Source organism: Suillus subalutaceus, assembly GCF_016647625.1.
Source record: "Suillus subalutaceus strain FC151 chromosome Unknown DFJ58scaffold_13, whole genome shotgun sequence".
Lineage (NCBI taxonomy): Eukaryota > Fungi > Basidiomycota > Agaricomycetes > Boletales > Suillaceae > Suillus > Suillus subalutaceus.
Window position 1 is genome coordinate 22,113 of NW_024540262.1, and position 16,313 is coordinate 38,425.

Genomic DNA, 16,313 nt, shown 5'->3' on the forward strand with positions numbered 1-16,313 from the left:
ACCATCCCAATCTTCCACGTGATCGCTGGTGCCCCTCATAGTCACATAAGAAACACTGCAAAAAAAGAAAACTGCAAAAAAAAACAAGGGAGGGTCCTGGGATGCCCAGCAGGCTGTTGTATTAGATATCTCAGCAAGAGAGCACTACTTAGCTGGTGGAATTGAATTGGGCCTTGAAAAATTCATCCATGAGTGAATATTCAGGAATCAGGGCATGGTAAAAGGAAAAGACTGTTTGTCCTGTCTGGCTGCTTAGCAAGACTGGTCAAGATAGACTCATTCGGTTACAAGTCACAAAACATCATGCATTGACAGTACAATCACATGGGATTAGCAGTCATTTACCAGAAATGAAATAAAAAAGACTGGTTTACATTTAATTCAATGGATACAAAACATGCCAGGAATAAGCGAGTCAGGGGCTGGCGCCAGCACCATCACGATATGACACTGTAACTGCAGAACAAAAAGCCGGACAGCCACACTATACTATGGAACCTGCAGGTTGTCGATTGCATCAATCTCTTTAGAGGTGTACAGAGTCCTCAACGGCTGTGAACACATCCAAGTGAGCTTGACTTTTGAATGTCGAAGAGCCTGCCTGAAAGTGCAAAATAGGTGACTTACAGTGGCTCAAAAAAACCGTCCGTATGTTTTGGCATTTTTCACTATCTATGATATTGTGTGAGAATGAACAAATTCCTCAAGGACATACTTATACCACATTGTAGTATGGCTTCAGGGCTTTTATTTGAGCCCTACACCGTGGGAATCGGCGGAGATATGGTGGAGATATAAGGCTTATAAAATGATGACTCATGTGGACAGTTTTTGAGTGTATATTAAAACTATATAAATCATTATTTATGACACCATAAAAATCATGCCACTATTATATAAATTATAAAGTGGTGTCATTATGTTATTTTATGACTATATCTAACTATATAAACCAGAATATCTCATGTATCATAGTCATAATCACCATGAAAGCCATCTCCTCTGCTCAAAGAGATAATATCCTCTCTCTGTCTTATGCTGGCCTCTCTGCTCGCCAAATTTCCTCTAGAACTGGAATATGCAAGTCCACTGTGGCCAAGTTCATCAAAGAAAGCCACCCAGACAAGGAAAACTCTTGTGGAGGACGTCCATCCAAGCTTACCTCTACTGACAAAAGGGCTATTATCCAACATATCACTACAGGAAAGGCTGATAATGCTGTCCAAGCCACCCATTATATCAATTCCACCATCACTACCCCTGTCTCTTCACAAACTGTGAGGAATGTTCTCAAGGCAGCTCATCTCAAGGCAGTAACAAAGAAGAAAAAGCCTCTTCTCTCCATCAAACATAGGCAGAGAAGACTAGCCTTTGCCTTAGCTCATCAACACTGGACTGTAGAGGACTGGAAGCATGTTATATGGTCAGATGAGACCAAAATCAATAGGATTGGGTCAGATGGGAAGGTGTATGTATGGAAAAAGAAGGGAGATGGCCTAACAGACAGAGAGGTTAATGGGACTGTCAAGTTTGGAGGAGGTTCTTTAATGGTATGGGGCTGTATGGGATGGAATGGTGTGGGAATGCTTCCTGAGGTTGAGGGGAAGATGAATGCTGAGCAGTATGTGGACATTTTAAATGACCACTTGCTGCCTAGCTTGGCAGAATCAGGGATTGATGAAGAAGATATCATTTTCCAACAGGATAATGATCCCAAGCACACATCCAGAAGAGCTAGGGAATGGTTTGAAGAACATAACATCAATGTTCTTGACTGGCCAGCACAGTCTCCTGATGTCAATGTCATTGAACATCTCTGGGGAACACTCAAGAAAAAGCTTCAAGCCTATGAAAACCCCCCTAAAGGAGTATGGGAGCTTTGGGAGAGAGTAGCAGTGGAATGGGGGAAGATCACAGCTGAGGATTGCCAGAAATTAATTGAGAGTATGCCTAGAAGGATAGAGGCAGTAATTAAAGCCAAGGGAGGTCATACAAAATACTAGAATACCTGGTTATTACTGTAAAATACTTGAGTCAAAAAACTGTCCGCATGAGTCACCATTTTGTGAGCCTTGTATCTCCACCATATCTCCACCGATTCCCACGGTGTAGGGCTCAAATGAAAGCCCTGAAGCCATACTACAATGTGGTATAAGCATGTTTTTGAGGCATTTGTTTGTTCTCACACAATATTATAGATAGTGAAAAATGCCAAAACATACGGACGGTTTTTTTGAGCCACTGTAGATAACAATGATGAAAATCCCCTACACCTGTCACGAACTCTACTGCTCGATACTGTTGTCCTGCATGATTTGGGAATCATGCATGGACATGACTACGAGGTATTCCCCTAAAAGACAAAGTCTGTTAGCTTAGTCCTCAGACTAGTCAACCCATACCTTGGTATCAAACCTTGGTCCAATAGTTTCAGTTTTCCCTCAGTGATTCATGAATCCACCTTGTTTTGAAGAAAAGTCATATGTGAGATGGGAATCACATAATGACCTAGTTGATATGAGAAGCAAATTGAAGGTTAAGGTATTGCCTTTCCTTTGGCTTATTCACTTTGGCTAGAGAAACCCATAGAGAAAAGTTCAAAGCCTAACAAAAACCTATCTAAAAAGCCTGCGTATTGTGTACTATTATTTGTTCCATTATTTCTGAGTAGTTTTCTCTAGTGTTTTTTTACTTTACTTTTCTATTAGGATGCTCTGACTAATCAGATGCTTCATAAAATTGTACATACAGGGTATGATGTCATAATGATGTCATAGGACTTCACACACACTCCTGCAGGTATTCTGTTGAAAGATATGATATCATAGTGATGTCATAATGATGTCATCAATTCCAGAATGTTCCATGGAATTTGCTAGAACATTCCAATGACTCATAATGATGTCATTATCCCACCATGAATATTCTGGAATGTTCTTTTGCACCTGCTAGAACATTCTGCTCCAGTTTTTGGAATATTCTTCTCACATTCTGAAGTCATTACATCACCTTTTTACTTACATAATATTCCCACACAAAATGTATATAAGGAGAGCCCATTCTCCCTCAAAAAAATAGATCTCCCACTTGTTGCATTCAAGAATCTCCCACTTGAGCCAATTGAACTCTCACCTAAGAAGCTTCAGCCTGAACAGATTGCTGCTTACAAAGCACATTTCCTTTGTAAGTACTGTCCAGACAAGTGCAGGGAAAGTGTATCCCTTGAGATTACGTAAGTTTCTCGCGATAGAAACCCAGTTTTGTGAGACCAGCATTCTCACCACATAGTGTTTACTGACCAACATGAGCTTTGGTCATCGTTGTCATTTGTGAGACCAGCGTTCTCACCAGGTATTTGTATATTGACCAACATGAGCTTTGGTGATTGTTTTCTATTTGTCATTGTTGTTATTTGTGAGACCAGTGTTCTCACCAGGTATTGTATACTGGCCAACACGAGCTTTGGTCATTGTAGTCACATTTGAGACCCACTTCTCAACAGTTAATTGTATATTCAGGAAACCAGTTCAAGTGTCTAGACGGTATATCCTAGACAATCCCATAGTTTCAATCAGAGATAATAAAGCTCTGGCTAAGTTAATCTAACTGATTGGTTTAGTGAGCCTCCCAAGAACTCACACGTTATCTACCACAAAAGAAGAAAAGCCATAGACCATGTTAATTGAGGACTGGCAAAAAGTCTTATCCAGTGTAATTGTGGTGTCATTACATTCTTACACGTATTCATATAAGACCCTTGGTTATTAAGACACCGTGTTACAGTATCATCTATTGCCTCATCGCTACACATGGATCCGGTTAGATGAATGTCCACAAATAATGTCAAAGACTTTGCTAGGGGGGAAGCCCATCATGAGAAGGTTCTCTGATTTCTTGAGTTCTCTTCAAGTTGCAAGAATGATGATCATGTTGGTAGAGTCACCCATCTGGATTTAAGTTATAAAGTAGACAAGAAATAAGGTGGAGAAGGACATACCTCAGACTCTTGAACTTGTGACACAATGACAAGGAGCTTGGCTGTTGGGTGATCGACTTTGTGGTAGCGGCATCGGATGCTACGAAAAAGTCGGCCAATGTGATTTATCCTGCCCTAACAGAGTCAGGATAGACATATCTAAGCGCAGGATATGTACCATTAGCGTTGCTGCTGAAAGGCATTGGGAGAAAAAGGACGTGCAGCATGGATTGCATGATGGACGTGGTGGATTTTGTGAGAAGATGGAGGAGGGGCTGCCAGTGGGGGAACATATGCCTGAGGAATCATCAGAATTTATGGAGTCAATGTCTGTCTTTGGTATTTGCCCAAAGGACACACAGGAGGTAGTAGATGATCGTGGGTGTGTGAGTGAAGATGTTAGCATCCAGTGTGGTACGCAGTGAGAAAGTCGTGGAGTAGGATGGGGTGATGGGATGACACTTACAGGGGCGTGCCTGTGGAACCAAAAGATAGAATGTGCCCTGCTGGTATCTTTTTTCTGACCACTTTCATCAATACATTCCAACACATACAGTCCTCTCCAGTCACAACCAGTTCTTACTGGGGGTGACGACTCAGCCGTGAGGGTTAGTGTAACATAGAAACTCCAGTGATGCGGAGAATATATCGGAAATCAAATTATTACCGACTGAAGATTGACTGAAGATGTGTCTTGTTTATGTTGCTGGAACTGAGAAATGGTTCAGACAGACGCTGATCAATATCTACTAAGTCGTAGCATACCTTCATGGCCATCAGAGTTGCAACAGTACTCGAAAGCAGTAATACAGTTAGCTTATTTACTATTTCTTAAGCGCATTCCCCAACCTAACCTCCTTCCTAGTGATCCTTTGTTGGGTGCTGATTATACTATTCAGTCCAAACAAGTCGACACATTCCGGTATGGGATTGTATTATGTAGCTCAATCGAAACCGACTGAAGCTGGTGATCAAACAGGGATAAAGTGTACGGTAATTGGGAGGGGATCGTGCACCCATCAGGCATCATGTACTATTTTTCCTGGAAGACGGTGGTGAAAGAAATAGTAGTCAGCTAGATATACCAACTAACTTACTAAATCCTAATGGGTGCGAGTGCAGTACTTCAACCCAAGGGGACTGCTATTGAAGCACTTCCTTCTAATAGTGCGAGGGAAGAGAAAGGAAGAAACTAAGATCTAAGACCTGAGATATCCGACCGACCGAAGGTCCAAGTCCGAGAATGTCCGACGCGATATGGGATACCGATGGTACACCCGACGTGAGATACCATTGAAGGACACCGACGTGAGATACCGATGAAAGACACCAATGCAAGATACCGATGTGAGGTGAGGGGTCCGATGCCGATGAGCGGCAGGTAAGTCTAGGCCGAGGTAAGGAGAGTCCAGGTATAACTAGGTATGACGAGGTAAGACTAGGTATGGGTTGCCGACGTAAGACTACCGGTAGTGGTCCGAATCTCACAAGGCCTAGGTAAAGAAACCTTGGCTAGAGTGCACTTAGAGCGGTCAAGGCACGTCCAATGATAAAAGCAAGGGGGATCAATTGCACAATCAAAGACTAACTAAGGTGACTCCTACAATGGTACCAGGAATGTCCGAGGAAGGGAAGTAAGGGATAATATGAACTCGAGTCCTATTTATCTAACTGCGTGAACGTCTGGAATCGCACAGGCGAGAGTAGTAGCAAAACACGAGGTACTCAGGTCTATATGTAATGAGGCTTGCGAGTGCTGCGGCCATGGGAATACATGTAATAATGCCTGCTGTTCATTCAGTAACGGTAAAATAAGCTTAAAACGCACCAATGGAGATAGGTGGACATGGGCAGGACATGGGAGGATTCGGTACTGATGGGACGGAATGGTCGGCCAAGGTGCGCAATGGCCGATCCGACGAGCAGGGGACGGTTTTAGACAACCCTGGCTCTTCTGCAAGAGACCGAGACCATGGATCCATATTGGCCGAGTCGGACATAGACCGGCACGACATAGGTGAGTTGAGTGAGTTGAGACTTTGCAAGGAAGTGGTGTATGGATGCGATGTGGATATCTAGGCTGCTTGACTCCTATAGCGAAATGGGGTTCTGCGAGGCTAGCCCGAGCTTGAACACCACAACGGTAAGCAACACATGATCATCCATATTCAACTCAGTGTTTCTTACGATTGTACAGAAGACATATACAGGAACCGACATAAAGAGGTGCTTGCGCAATCGACTGCATAACCTGAATAATTGGATACACGCAGCACACAGAAGACTGCAAGAAGATACGTGGTTCCTGGTCATTGAACCTGTTGCAAAGCAGGACAGGGATCACTATGAATATTATTGTGCAGACACAAAGCAGCACGTCATTGCTTGGTTTGATGTGTTTGATGCAAGTCTGCTTTTTCAGGAGTGTGGGCTTGCACGTGAGTGGAATCATAAACGTAAGTTACAATATCCTGCCAACATACATCATGCCGTCCAACTCAAATACATAGGTCTTGAGCTCGAAGCACAATTTTGGTAAGAAACATTGGTTTATAAATAACACCGCTTGGACATATAAATCAGGAAGCATGTCGATTTCTTTCCACGTCATTACAAAATGAGGCCTTCTGATGCAAATGAGCTACAAGCTCACTTGGAATGGTTTTTAGCAGGTAAGACATCCAGGTGCATATGTCACAGAACTGAATTAAATACACATTATAGAAGGACTGACCTTAGAACAATCGACAGCAGCTTCATTGTTTCAGAATAATGAGCAAATGGAGAAAATAATATCTTGTATCATTAGATTCGGTACGTCACTCGAATATGATAGCGCTTTATTTTCGGATGGAATCGCGCAGAGTCTCATCTTTCGTCCAACAATTTAATGACAGAGCAAGGAGTAGCATTTTGCGGTATGTTTGCTTTGCCCATTTATACAGCGACATAAATGGAACCTACCCCTAATAATTATAGGAAGGATATGGAGCATATTACGTAGGAATTTCGCAACTGACACAGCTGAAGTTTGGCATTAACTTATAGGATTCTGGATAAGGTCATCATCAATTTTTAAACTACTACGGTTTACCGGAAGCTCGTTTGATGTGGTCTCACTCCGTAGAAGGCTTCAAGCGAAAGCAATCTCTCCCCCTTTACTGGAGACTGCTGCAATGTTCAGAGTGCCCACACTTGTTTTAGAACATATAGAAAATATCCATGTCGACGATATTGTCAACTTGTTGGATATCAGGCAGTTCGTTGACCGTTTCAACGACGATAATGTGAAACACAGCACTTTGGTACGCGCATTTCCCTATATTGAAATCAGAAAGCTGTGCAAATTTACATCTTCCATTATCGAGGCGGGTGTTATCATGGCGGTGGATGCTAGCATACTTGCTATTCCGGATATCAGATATCAAGTGATAACAAGGACACTATGTTCTCTTTCACTCATTTTCAGTGTCCACTGCATACTTGCAGGTGTCGCTGCTCAACACTTCGGTGAAAAGATGAAGTCTCTGGAATTTGCAGTATGTGTAATCCTACTAGGATTTTCTCTCTATGCTGATTTGATGCTACATGTAGTCTCAGCATCTCAATGACAATCGTACCAGAGTTGCGGTCATTTACAGTGCTCCCTCTTTCTTACGGACCACCAGGTAATCAACTCGTCACAAGGCATATAGATGACGTTGATCGTAAGCCAACAGCATGGCTTTATCTACTCTAGGCTTTCTCACAGGAATATTCGCAACCCCAAGTCATTCGTTAATGACGACAATTCCATGCACGATCGCCGTCACCATCCTAGGAGATTTCTTCTTCTGGTCTTCAGCCATCATATTTCATCGAGATATGAGATACAGAAGCAGGTCAATATATTAAGTGTCTATGACATAAATCATGAGTTCTAGACGTCATAATGATAAGTATACAGGTATGGAACATAATGCAGGCACCAAGCTGCCAGAACGTAACTACATTCTGCATAACTTCATGAATACAGATACAGAGATAGCTTGATACAAAGGCAGTTCTACATAATGTTGGGTATAAACCATGCCAATTAGTAGGGTGGAGTGACTGTCAATGTTCTACAAAACCCATAAGCACGTCTTCTATGCAAATAATTCCTCCAGAATGAATATTGAAGCTGAGCTCTGAGATCAGGCCTGTAAATAGTTATTGAAAAGTCTCACATCAGGTAAATCAAAACAGACTCACCCTACATCTCATAAACTTCGCAATCTTGGCGACATAAACGCATCCCCCTCATACTTTGTGCCAAGACGACTGAGCACAGCTGCTCAGGTGGTCAAGTCCACGATTCATAGACGATGACATATCACTTGAAATGTTCGTCTTGACAGCAATTAGAAGCTGAGTGTTTATAACGACCTCAAAAATGTCACGCTGGTGCTTCAGTCTGTTGGAAAGTGGCATACGTACAGAACATGTAACAAAAACTTACAACAAGTTGTTCTCCTTCTCTCTTTCGCGCACCGACACTGTTTGAAAAAAGACTATGCGCCATCTATTTAAAATCGGAAGGGTTGTGATATTCTAGCATGTAAGAATGTTCAGATCAATACAAAACTTGCCTGATAACAGTGGAGAAACAGCTGAGCAGTCATCATTGTACGCAGGAACAATACAATTTTCAGACTTGCACCAGAAAGATTGGCCCGATCACACCAAATGAGTCTTGAGAATATCAAGATGGTCGCCCAGTTATGAGGGAAACAGCTAAACCAACATCAAGGGACACAGCGCATAAGTCTCAAAAATGTGGAGAGTCCCACAAAGATAAGATTGTCTAAGAGTTGAAAATGTCCACCTCCACTTGGTTCAAGATAACAGCAATTGTGGAGCATATCCTTCCAGATGCTTGGGAAAGGGTTGGCAAGCCGGTAGACAAGCCTATCCAGCTGTACAACATTTCATGCACTTGTGCTAGAAAAGAAGGTCCCATGGATTTATTTGAGGAGAATCACCTGGGTTCATTGCAGACATTTTAGTTGGGCTGACGTTCATGGGGGTTATATTGAGCACCCTTGACAGCGACCTCAGACAGCTTCGCCCGAGTTCCCTGAAGGACTGTCAAAGAAATCAGATGGCTGAGAAGATGATGATGAGCTGAAGTGCTCGCTGACCTACGCGCAGACCTCATGGGTCTCCTACCGGCATCTGAATGGGTAGTACAGTCTTGTGGCCGAGAAGCCGGATCTTAAGTTGGTGGCTCAGAACCATGACTTGACCAAGTCGCACACGGCATGGATATCACCATTGGGGCTGCCACTCGTTGGAGAGTAGGTAATGCAAGCTGAGCCTACACCAGACAATTTAATTGTACGCTGTGCATCCATTCGCATCGCCCAGTTGGATCGAAATCGACCCTGTCATTTACAGCAAGATGGATCCAGCTTTCTCATCCAGAGTGAAAACAGGGCATTCCAGCTGCTTAATTTGTAAGCATCGTTGTTGTCTGAGTACGATATTGTAATTTGTTGGCTTCAGAGCTCTTTAGATGCACTGGGAGCGTCAAGTCATTTGATTTGTTTGTCCTTGTTTGTTCAGAACATCCCCAAGTCCATATTTCCATCCTGGCGTTCATTTTATTGGACCTCAAGGTAACATTCGACTTGACCACAAGCTACTTTACATCTGAAGTTTAGAGTTTTAACAGAGGTATAATTTCTATCTGGAATAGGGTGCACACAATTAACTGCTGATTCCCTAGGCGACTTAAGTCTCAGAGTGGCCTATCACCCCCGATAATGATATCCATCATGCCGTGTGTGGCTTGGTAAAGTCATGGTTCAGGTTGCTCCCAAGCCTGTCTTCCCATCATCGCCCTATTTCAATGCTATCGAGGCAATGAGTAAAATCCATTCCATTGATGGTCTTTTTTCCAATGCTCATGTTCTTGGAGAGCTCAAGAATCTTAACTCGCAGCTTACCTGTATCCAGAGTTGTGCATGGGCTTCCTCAGGCCAACTTTGACCTTTTGAAAATATCCATAGGTGAGTTTTTGTGCTTGTTTCTTTCGTCAGCTGAATTATATCGACACTACTACTCCAGAGTAACTGACTATAAGGAACACAACCGAATGACAGCTGAAGTCCTGGCAATTGTTTTCAACCCCAACTTCCTTCGTACACCACAAAGTGCCTTTGCTCTAATCTTGCCGAATATGGGACGTATACCCACAAACTCATGAAAGCCCTAATCACTCATGTATGTAGTGTGACACCATTCATCATTCCTTCACTGCAGTTCCAGGTAATCTTTGATGACGAGCTTGCAGCAGACTACGACATAGAAGGAGGAGCCTATCCTCGAGGAGGACGAAGAAGATAAGATAGACTCCAGCTGCGTGCGATGAGTCATAGACCATGGACGTTCCTGTATACAGTCACACCTAAATCCCCACCATCTACAATGGACTCCTTGTCGTCATAATCCTTTTGCATTCCGTTCTATGGGTCACCTATGACTGTTTGTGGGTATCTATCATGGACATTGTACAGTACCACTCCCCACAGTATTCTCACTGCTCATTCTGACGTTCTTTTTGGCTTCATCAATTTTTATTATTCCCATTACTTGACTTTTCCAGTTTGCGCAAAATGTCTGTAAAGCAGTCTCCACATTCCCAGTAGCGCCATCCTAATCTTCATGCCAGTTACTTGCTTGTTAAGAGACTTTGGGTCCTCCTGCGGGTTCACTCATGATGGTGTTGTCGATGCTGAGTACGGATACGATGGCTTCTGTTGCAAGCTTGATTGCCCACTGTTTTGTGGCTAATGAGTTGAGAATCTTGAGGTTGGTAGCTAGCAGCAGTGTGGCACATCTTGTTCAGCCTGGCATATGATAAATCAAAGAGTGATTATATAGAACTGGTGAACTTCACCTCAATATCGACACCCCAGGTTTTGCCGCCCTTCTGTTTGTGCTTGGCCCACAACCAACTAAGAATCTCGTTACCCTCGGCACCTCCCAGCGTGTTCTCAGCAAGTGTTCAGGTATGACTTCAAGTGCTGTAGCATACAGCTTCACACTGTCCATCTTCCGATCCATCAGGTCTCCAAAGATGATTTCCTCAATATACGTTCATTGGGTATCGGGTTTCGCCTATTATCCCGGACCAGTCAAAATCAACCAACTTGAATCCAGGGCTGTGGTCCTTTTTGACCATAACATTTGTGTTCCGAATGTCTCCATGAACATAACTTTCTTGATGAAGAGATCGGAGTCCCGTAGCAAGTGCATCGTGATGAGGGTAAGGAACGGGAGATTCCCCGAGACAACAGTAATCATCTGTGATCATCTCCATCACAATCATGTACCATCTGCCTGGCAGCTGTTCAAAGCCGAGGAGTGCTGGAGCAAAGCCGCTGGAAGCACATCATTGATGTACTTCCTTAGAGTAGTGACGGACAAACTTAATGCAGAGCATCTTGTCATCAGTCGTCTTGATGGAAAAGAGTAGTTTGGTAGGATACATTTGATCGCAGTACGTGAAATGACACGTCAATGATGTCTCGATGCAAGTGAAAGAATACGGGTATGGAAACCTGGCCCATCTGGAAATTTGGAGTCCAGAAATTTGAGGTGTTCATCAGGAGAAGGGAACTTAGTGTTTGATGTCAAGCTCTCATAACATGCCACGAGGACCGAAGAGCTTTCCTTGATCGTGATATGTTACTGCACTGCAGTAAATTATCCTAAAATTCTAAGTCCTGGTGTGTGGTGGTGCACAGACATGCCAATTTGCAGATTGAGGAGTAAAACTTCTATGGTGAGTGTACCAAATTCACCACCATCCTTTTGGGTATGAGAAGGCAGCAGATACTTCTCATCTGTCATATACCATATTCCCGGGTACAGATCCGAAGATCCGGATCTCAGATCCGATCCAGATCCGATGTACATATCCGTCGTCCGGTCCACAGATCCGATCTAATCCTTGTTTCATGTCCTGTTCATATAACTCTAACTATCGTTCATCTCCTTTCGGCATTCCTGTACACCGGTATACCGGTTATCCTTTACTTCCGTTATGCTTACTGATCCGCTACACTTACTGATCCACTTTAGCTTAGACTTCATTCCCGGTTATGATTCGTTATCCATCCGACTTACCGATATGCTGTACACATACTTTGCTTATACTTCGTACATAGCCTCGTGTCCTTGCTTATTGATCATTCTGTTAGTTATCCGTAGTATATAAACCCTTGTACATGCGCTGTAGTAGATCAGTTCGAATATCATCTTAGATTGCACTCATTCTGTCTGGACTCTAAGTCCCTCTGTTATCCGTCTGGACTTGAGTACAATACTCTTGTCTACTCCGAGACTTAGGATTGATTCCTATAGTCTATATATCCATCTCTGTCTTCGGACAGTCCTCGCCCGTTAGTTTCTAGTTCGGATCCGATCCGGATTAGCCGTTACTATATACGTTCGATATCTGGAAGCCTTAACATATCCGTTATGAGACTTATCCGTCTCAATATACGCGATACTCTAGCACTCTGAAATAAGGGGCAAGACTCGGGAAAGGGGCACAGCGCACGAGCTGAGGCCGAAGCCCTTCGGATCCGACACTACTTGAGTATGGTCTTAACATCATCCATCATGCGGACAGACAGTTGTCTGAATATGTTATATAGGTCTAATGTCAGTCTGGCTCATGTGAACTTCAGACTGACCTCAGACTGACATAACTCAAAGGGAAATAAGCACATGACCCTTCATGCCATTTCTATTGCCTTCAATGAGTTTGCTTCAAAGTGTGTATCGTATGAGTACCTACAGATATACTAACATGCATGTCAAAGATGGGATGGGCTGCAGCTTGGGGGCTGACGGCACTGTTTCGCTGGCAGCAGGAATGAGTGCAGGTGGTGGAAGGGGTGCACCTGGGGGATGTGAGTCGAGAAATCGAGCCGTTGTTTTGTCAAAAAAATCAGTTTCGTGGTAGACAACAAAAGAGAATAGAAAAGTGTCACCTCTCTTTGTGCGCCGTGAACCTTTTGTTATTGCGATCACACCAAGCATGCCTTCCATATGAGTGACCTGCTCCACTCACTCCAATATCCATCCACGTGTGTATCACATTGGTTTCCTTGTCTATATGGAACAGCACAAACTTGTTGCGTGGCTCCATACAGACAAAGAAAATGATGTGCGTCCCTGACTTCCACGGTTAGTGGGAGCAGAGCTTTTTGAACACAAATGTCCCTCTACATTTCTGTGCACCCAACTGTACAGATCATCCAGTGACTCCTGAGTGGCTGAACCCTCTTGACTACGGAAACTCGGACTGTTCATTTTGTGAGAATCTGCTGACTATGGAAACTCGGACACTTGTGCTCACTGTTTATTATTTTTGAGACTGTTGTAAATGCGTGCTGGCATCAAATGCGCAGACTCAGTATTAGATGTTCTATACATACAGCAAACCGGGAGGGAGGCCGTGCCTGAGGTTCTCGATGGAAGACTTTGAGAGTACATGAATGATCCCCTGTATGATGTGCGTGGGCTGACTGTGCATGACATGTCAGTTACGGATCTCATTTACATGGGGTGAGCTGCCTGACATTTCCTGCCGACAAAGCCCGGATCTCTGCAAGAACTGTTTTTAAGCACCTGTAAGAACTAAATTTGATCAATTGATCCACCTTTGGATAACTATGATGAAATTTGACTGACCTTCCGACGGACTGACTCGTATGAACTTCAGACTGCCAAACTATAGATGCCAGCCTGACTCGTGTGAACTTTGGACTGACATAAGACTGACATTAAGTAATACTTGGGCAAACCTGAAGTTCTTGATTTGATGACTCCACACTCGCTGTCTTCAAGCCTTTTGAACTTAAAATCGCTAGGTATGCTTATGCCAGGGTACGCACTGTCTGACTCATGATCATATTGACTAATCTACATTGACTGGCATGTATAGAGTGCTGAAGGATTTTGTTTCTTCTTGCTCCAGGAAACTTGATTATTCTTAGTATATCTGCTGGTTGTGTACTAGTCACTCGCAAAAAATCGACATTGCCATCATGCAGAATCCCTGGCTTCTCATTGGCTGGACTGCCAGTCCGTATCACTCCCAAACACATTTCCATATCGCCAGGCAAACGAGGTACATTTCGTGTTCACTTGTTAGTCCAAACCATGTTGATTTCCCAGAATTTTCTATTTGGATTTGATTTGATTTGCCTCACGGTAACCCTGCCCGTTGCTGTGGATTGCTCCACACTAACTACCCAGACAGTATTCTGATGCATGCTCAGTTGAATGTCACACCTCCTCAACCATGTTTTCATGTGATAGCTGGCTTGACATGGGTGTCACCCAATGCCTCATTGGACCTGTTGGACTTGAATGCACTGGAACACTGGATTGGTCCTAGGGCTGAAAAATCAGTCATGCCCTTTGACAGCCTACAGTATCCTGACTGGTATGCCAGGGAGAAACATTGGCACCCATGGGTACCACGCAACCCGGATGGATTGTGGTAGCACCAACCCTCCCAGGACCGCACATTTCGATCCTTGAACGATGACGTCAGAGTCAAACAAGAACTTTCAGCCATGGCCAAAATTCTGGGTGTCATATATAGGCATATCCAACTGGAGGGCCCAAGACCTGATAATGTGTATCTCATCCATGATCTGAATTTTGGCCTGCCTTATCACGAAGACCATGCCTGTAGATTCATGCTTCCACCAGTGGCTACATCCACTGGCTGAAAGCTCACCGCCCACATGATGTGGATAGATACCTGAAGAAACATCTGACATCCCGGGATGCTGAGAGCATGCTGGCCTGGGGGCTGTATCAGCCAGGAGGTGCAGGTGTCATTTTGGACCTGATGCGGGACCAAAGAGAAATGAACATCGGGTTGTACCTGCGGCACAACATTCCAGTCTATTACCCTTGGACCTTTTCTGTGGCTGCCGACAGCACATTGTACCACCTATCTCCCTCCCACTTGTTATCACGGGATGATGATTGTGAAACATTCTCAAACCCACCCCAGATGTCGATTTCTTTTTACAGCCACTGCTGCCTGGTAAGAGGGGTTTAGCCTTGACAGCCCAAAAACCACCTCCCTTGATACGTCAGGTTGTGGATTTCCAGGGGTGGAGACCCAGATCCATCACCAGGAAAGCAGGCCGACATTGCTTCCAGTTATTTTACTTCAAGGAACATCTGGTGGATGATGGTCAGACTCAATCATATCGTTGCATCTTTCATAGATTTAGACCACACGTCTCACCAACACAAGAACATCTGGTCACAGATGTTTGTATCCAGGAGAGATGGAAGTTTGATCACGCCCCTCCTGCCAGCCAATTTTATGACACAGCAACCCAACAGACGAGGACTGCTAAACCCGCTACCCCTGTGTCAGCACCATCACCAGTGCACCCCTCATGGGGCCTGATGATCCCCCCATTACCGCACGAAGACACTGGGTGCCAGGGTCCAGCCCGATACAAAGCAAATGATCCGGCAGCCGCAGATTCTGAACAATGTATGAAAGGCATTGTTGTTCAGGTAGGATTTAGGGAGTCATGGTGGCCAGGATGCGCAGACACCTGAATTTCGTTTTGAGGCTGCCGGGACCAACTTCATGTACCTCATGACGGCAGTTTGTGGTTGGCCTAGGGCCTGTCCTGGATAAGTCTTCGGGAATGTACACTTAGGTGCCCAGTTGTGGGCATTGAAATGGATTTGGCAACGGTCTCAGCACCCAGGTTTTCAGGCAACCTGGGAGGTCTTCCGCTCGCCCTCAATCCTCAGCTATTAGTGGCACCTGGATGTTGTTATTTTGTACAGAATATATTTCATGCCAGTGGTTATTAGTGTGATAAGTCAGTAAGCAATGTTTCACCATATCACACACTAATAGAGTTCTCAAAACATTCTGTCACCTGCCAGATATCTTGAGCCTCAGCACCGGAATGAAGCAGAAATCATGTCAAGGAATTTTGGGGGCAGAAGGAGTAAGGAACTGGTGTCTGCCGCTGATATGATTTCAATTTGTACCCCACGGGATGCAAGTATTTTTCTGAGATGGTGGATATTCTTACTATCACCCAAAAATATACAGAGACTGCTCGTCACATAAATCCAGCAGACTCTGTGAGAGATGGAAGATCCATCAATTCAGGGTGTGCTTCTAACACCCACCACTAGTGATTTAAAGTCCGGTCCGGTCTGGTCGTTTTACCATATTTGGGAGGCAACCGGACCAGACCGGTCTTTTTATTCCCATGATATCAAAAAAACTGGACTGGACTGA

At 44.0% G+C, this 16,313-nt stretch overlaps 2 protein-coding genes across 2 annotated transcripts; one reads left to right on the forward strand and one right to left on the reverse strand.

Moving 5' to 3' along the window:
* Window positions 1-5,806: 5,806 nt before the first annotated feature.
* Window positions 5,807-7,498, forward strand: DFJ58DRAFT_837773 (uncharacterized protein; the record flags this gene model as incomplete). The annotated part of the gene is made up of 8 exons (XM_041392402.1): window positions 5,807-5,993; window positions 6,250-6,414; window positions 6,487-6,511; window positions 6,560-6,648; window positions 6,786-6,790; window positions 6,813-6,894; window positions 7,025-7,281; window positions 7,466-7,498. The coding sequence occupies 8 exons, from the start codon at window positions 5,807-5,809 to the stop codon at window positions 7,496-7,498; spliced, it is 843 nt and encodes a 280-aa protein (XP_041248389.1).
* Window positions 7,499-11,087: 3,589 nt separating this feature from the next.
* DFJ58DRAFT_653645 (uncharacterized protein) lies at window positions 11,088-11,342 on the reverse strand (the record flags this gene model as incomplete). The annotated part of the gene is made up of 1 exon (XM_041381754.1): window positions 11,088-11,342. A coding segment is annotated over one exon (255 nt), but the record flags the coding sequence as incomplete, so codon positions are not given.
* Between the last annotated feature and the right edge of the window lie 4,971 nt (window positions 11,343-16,313).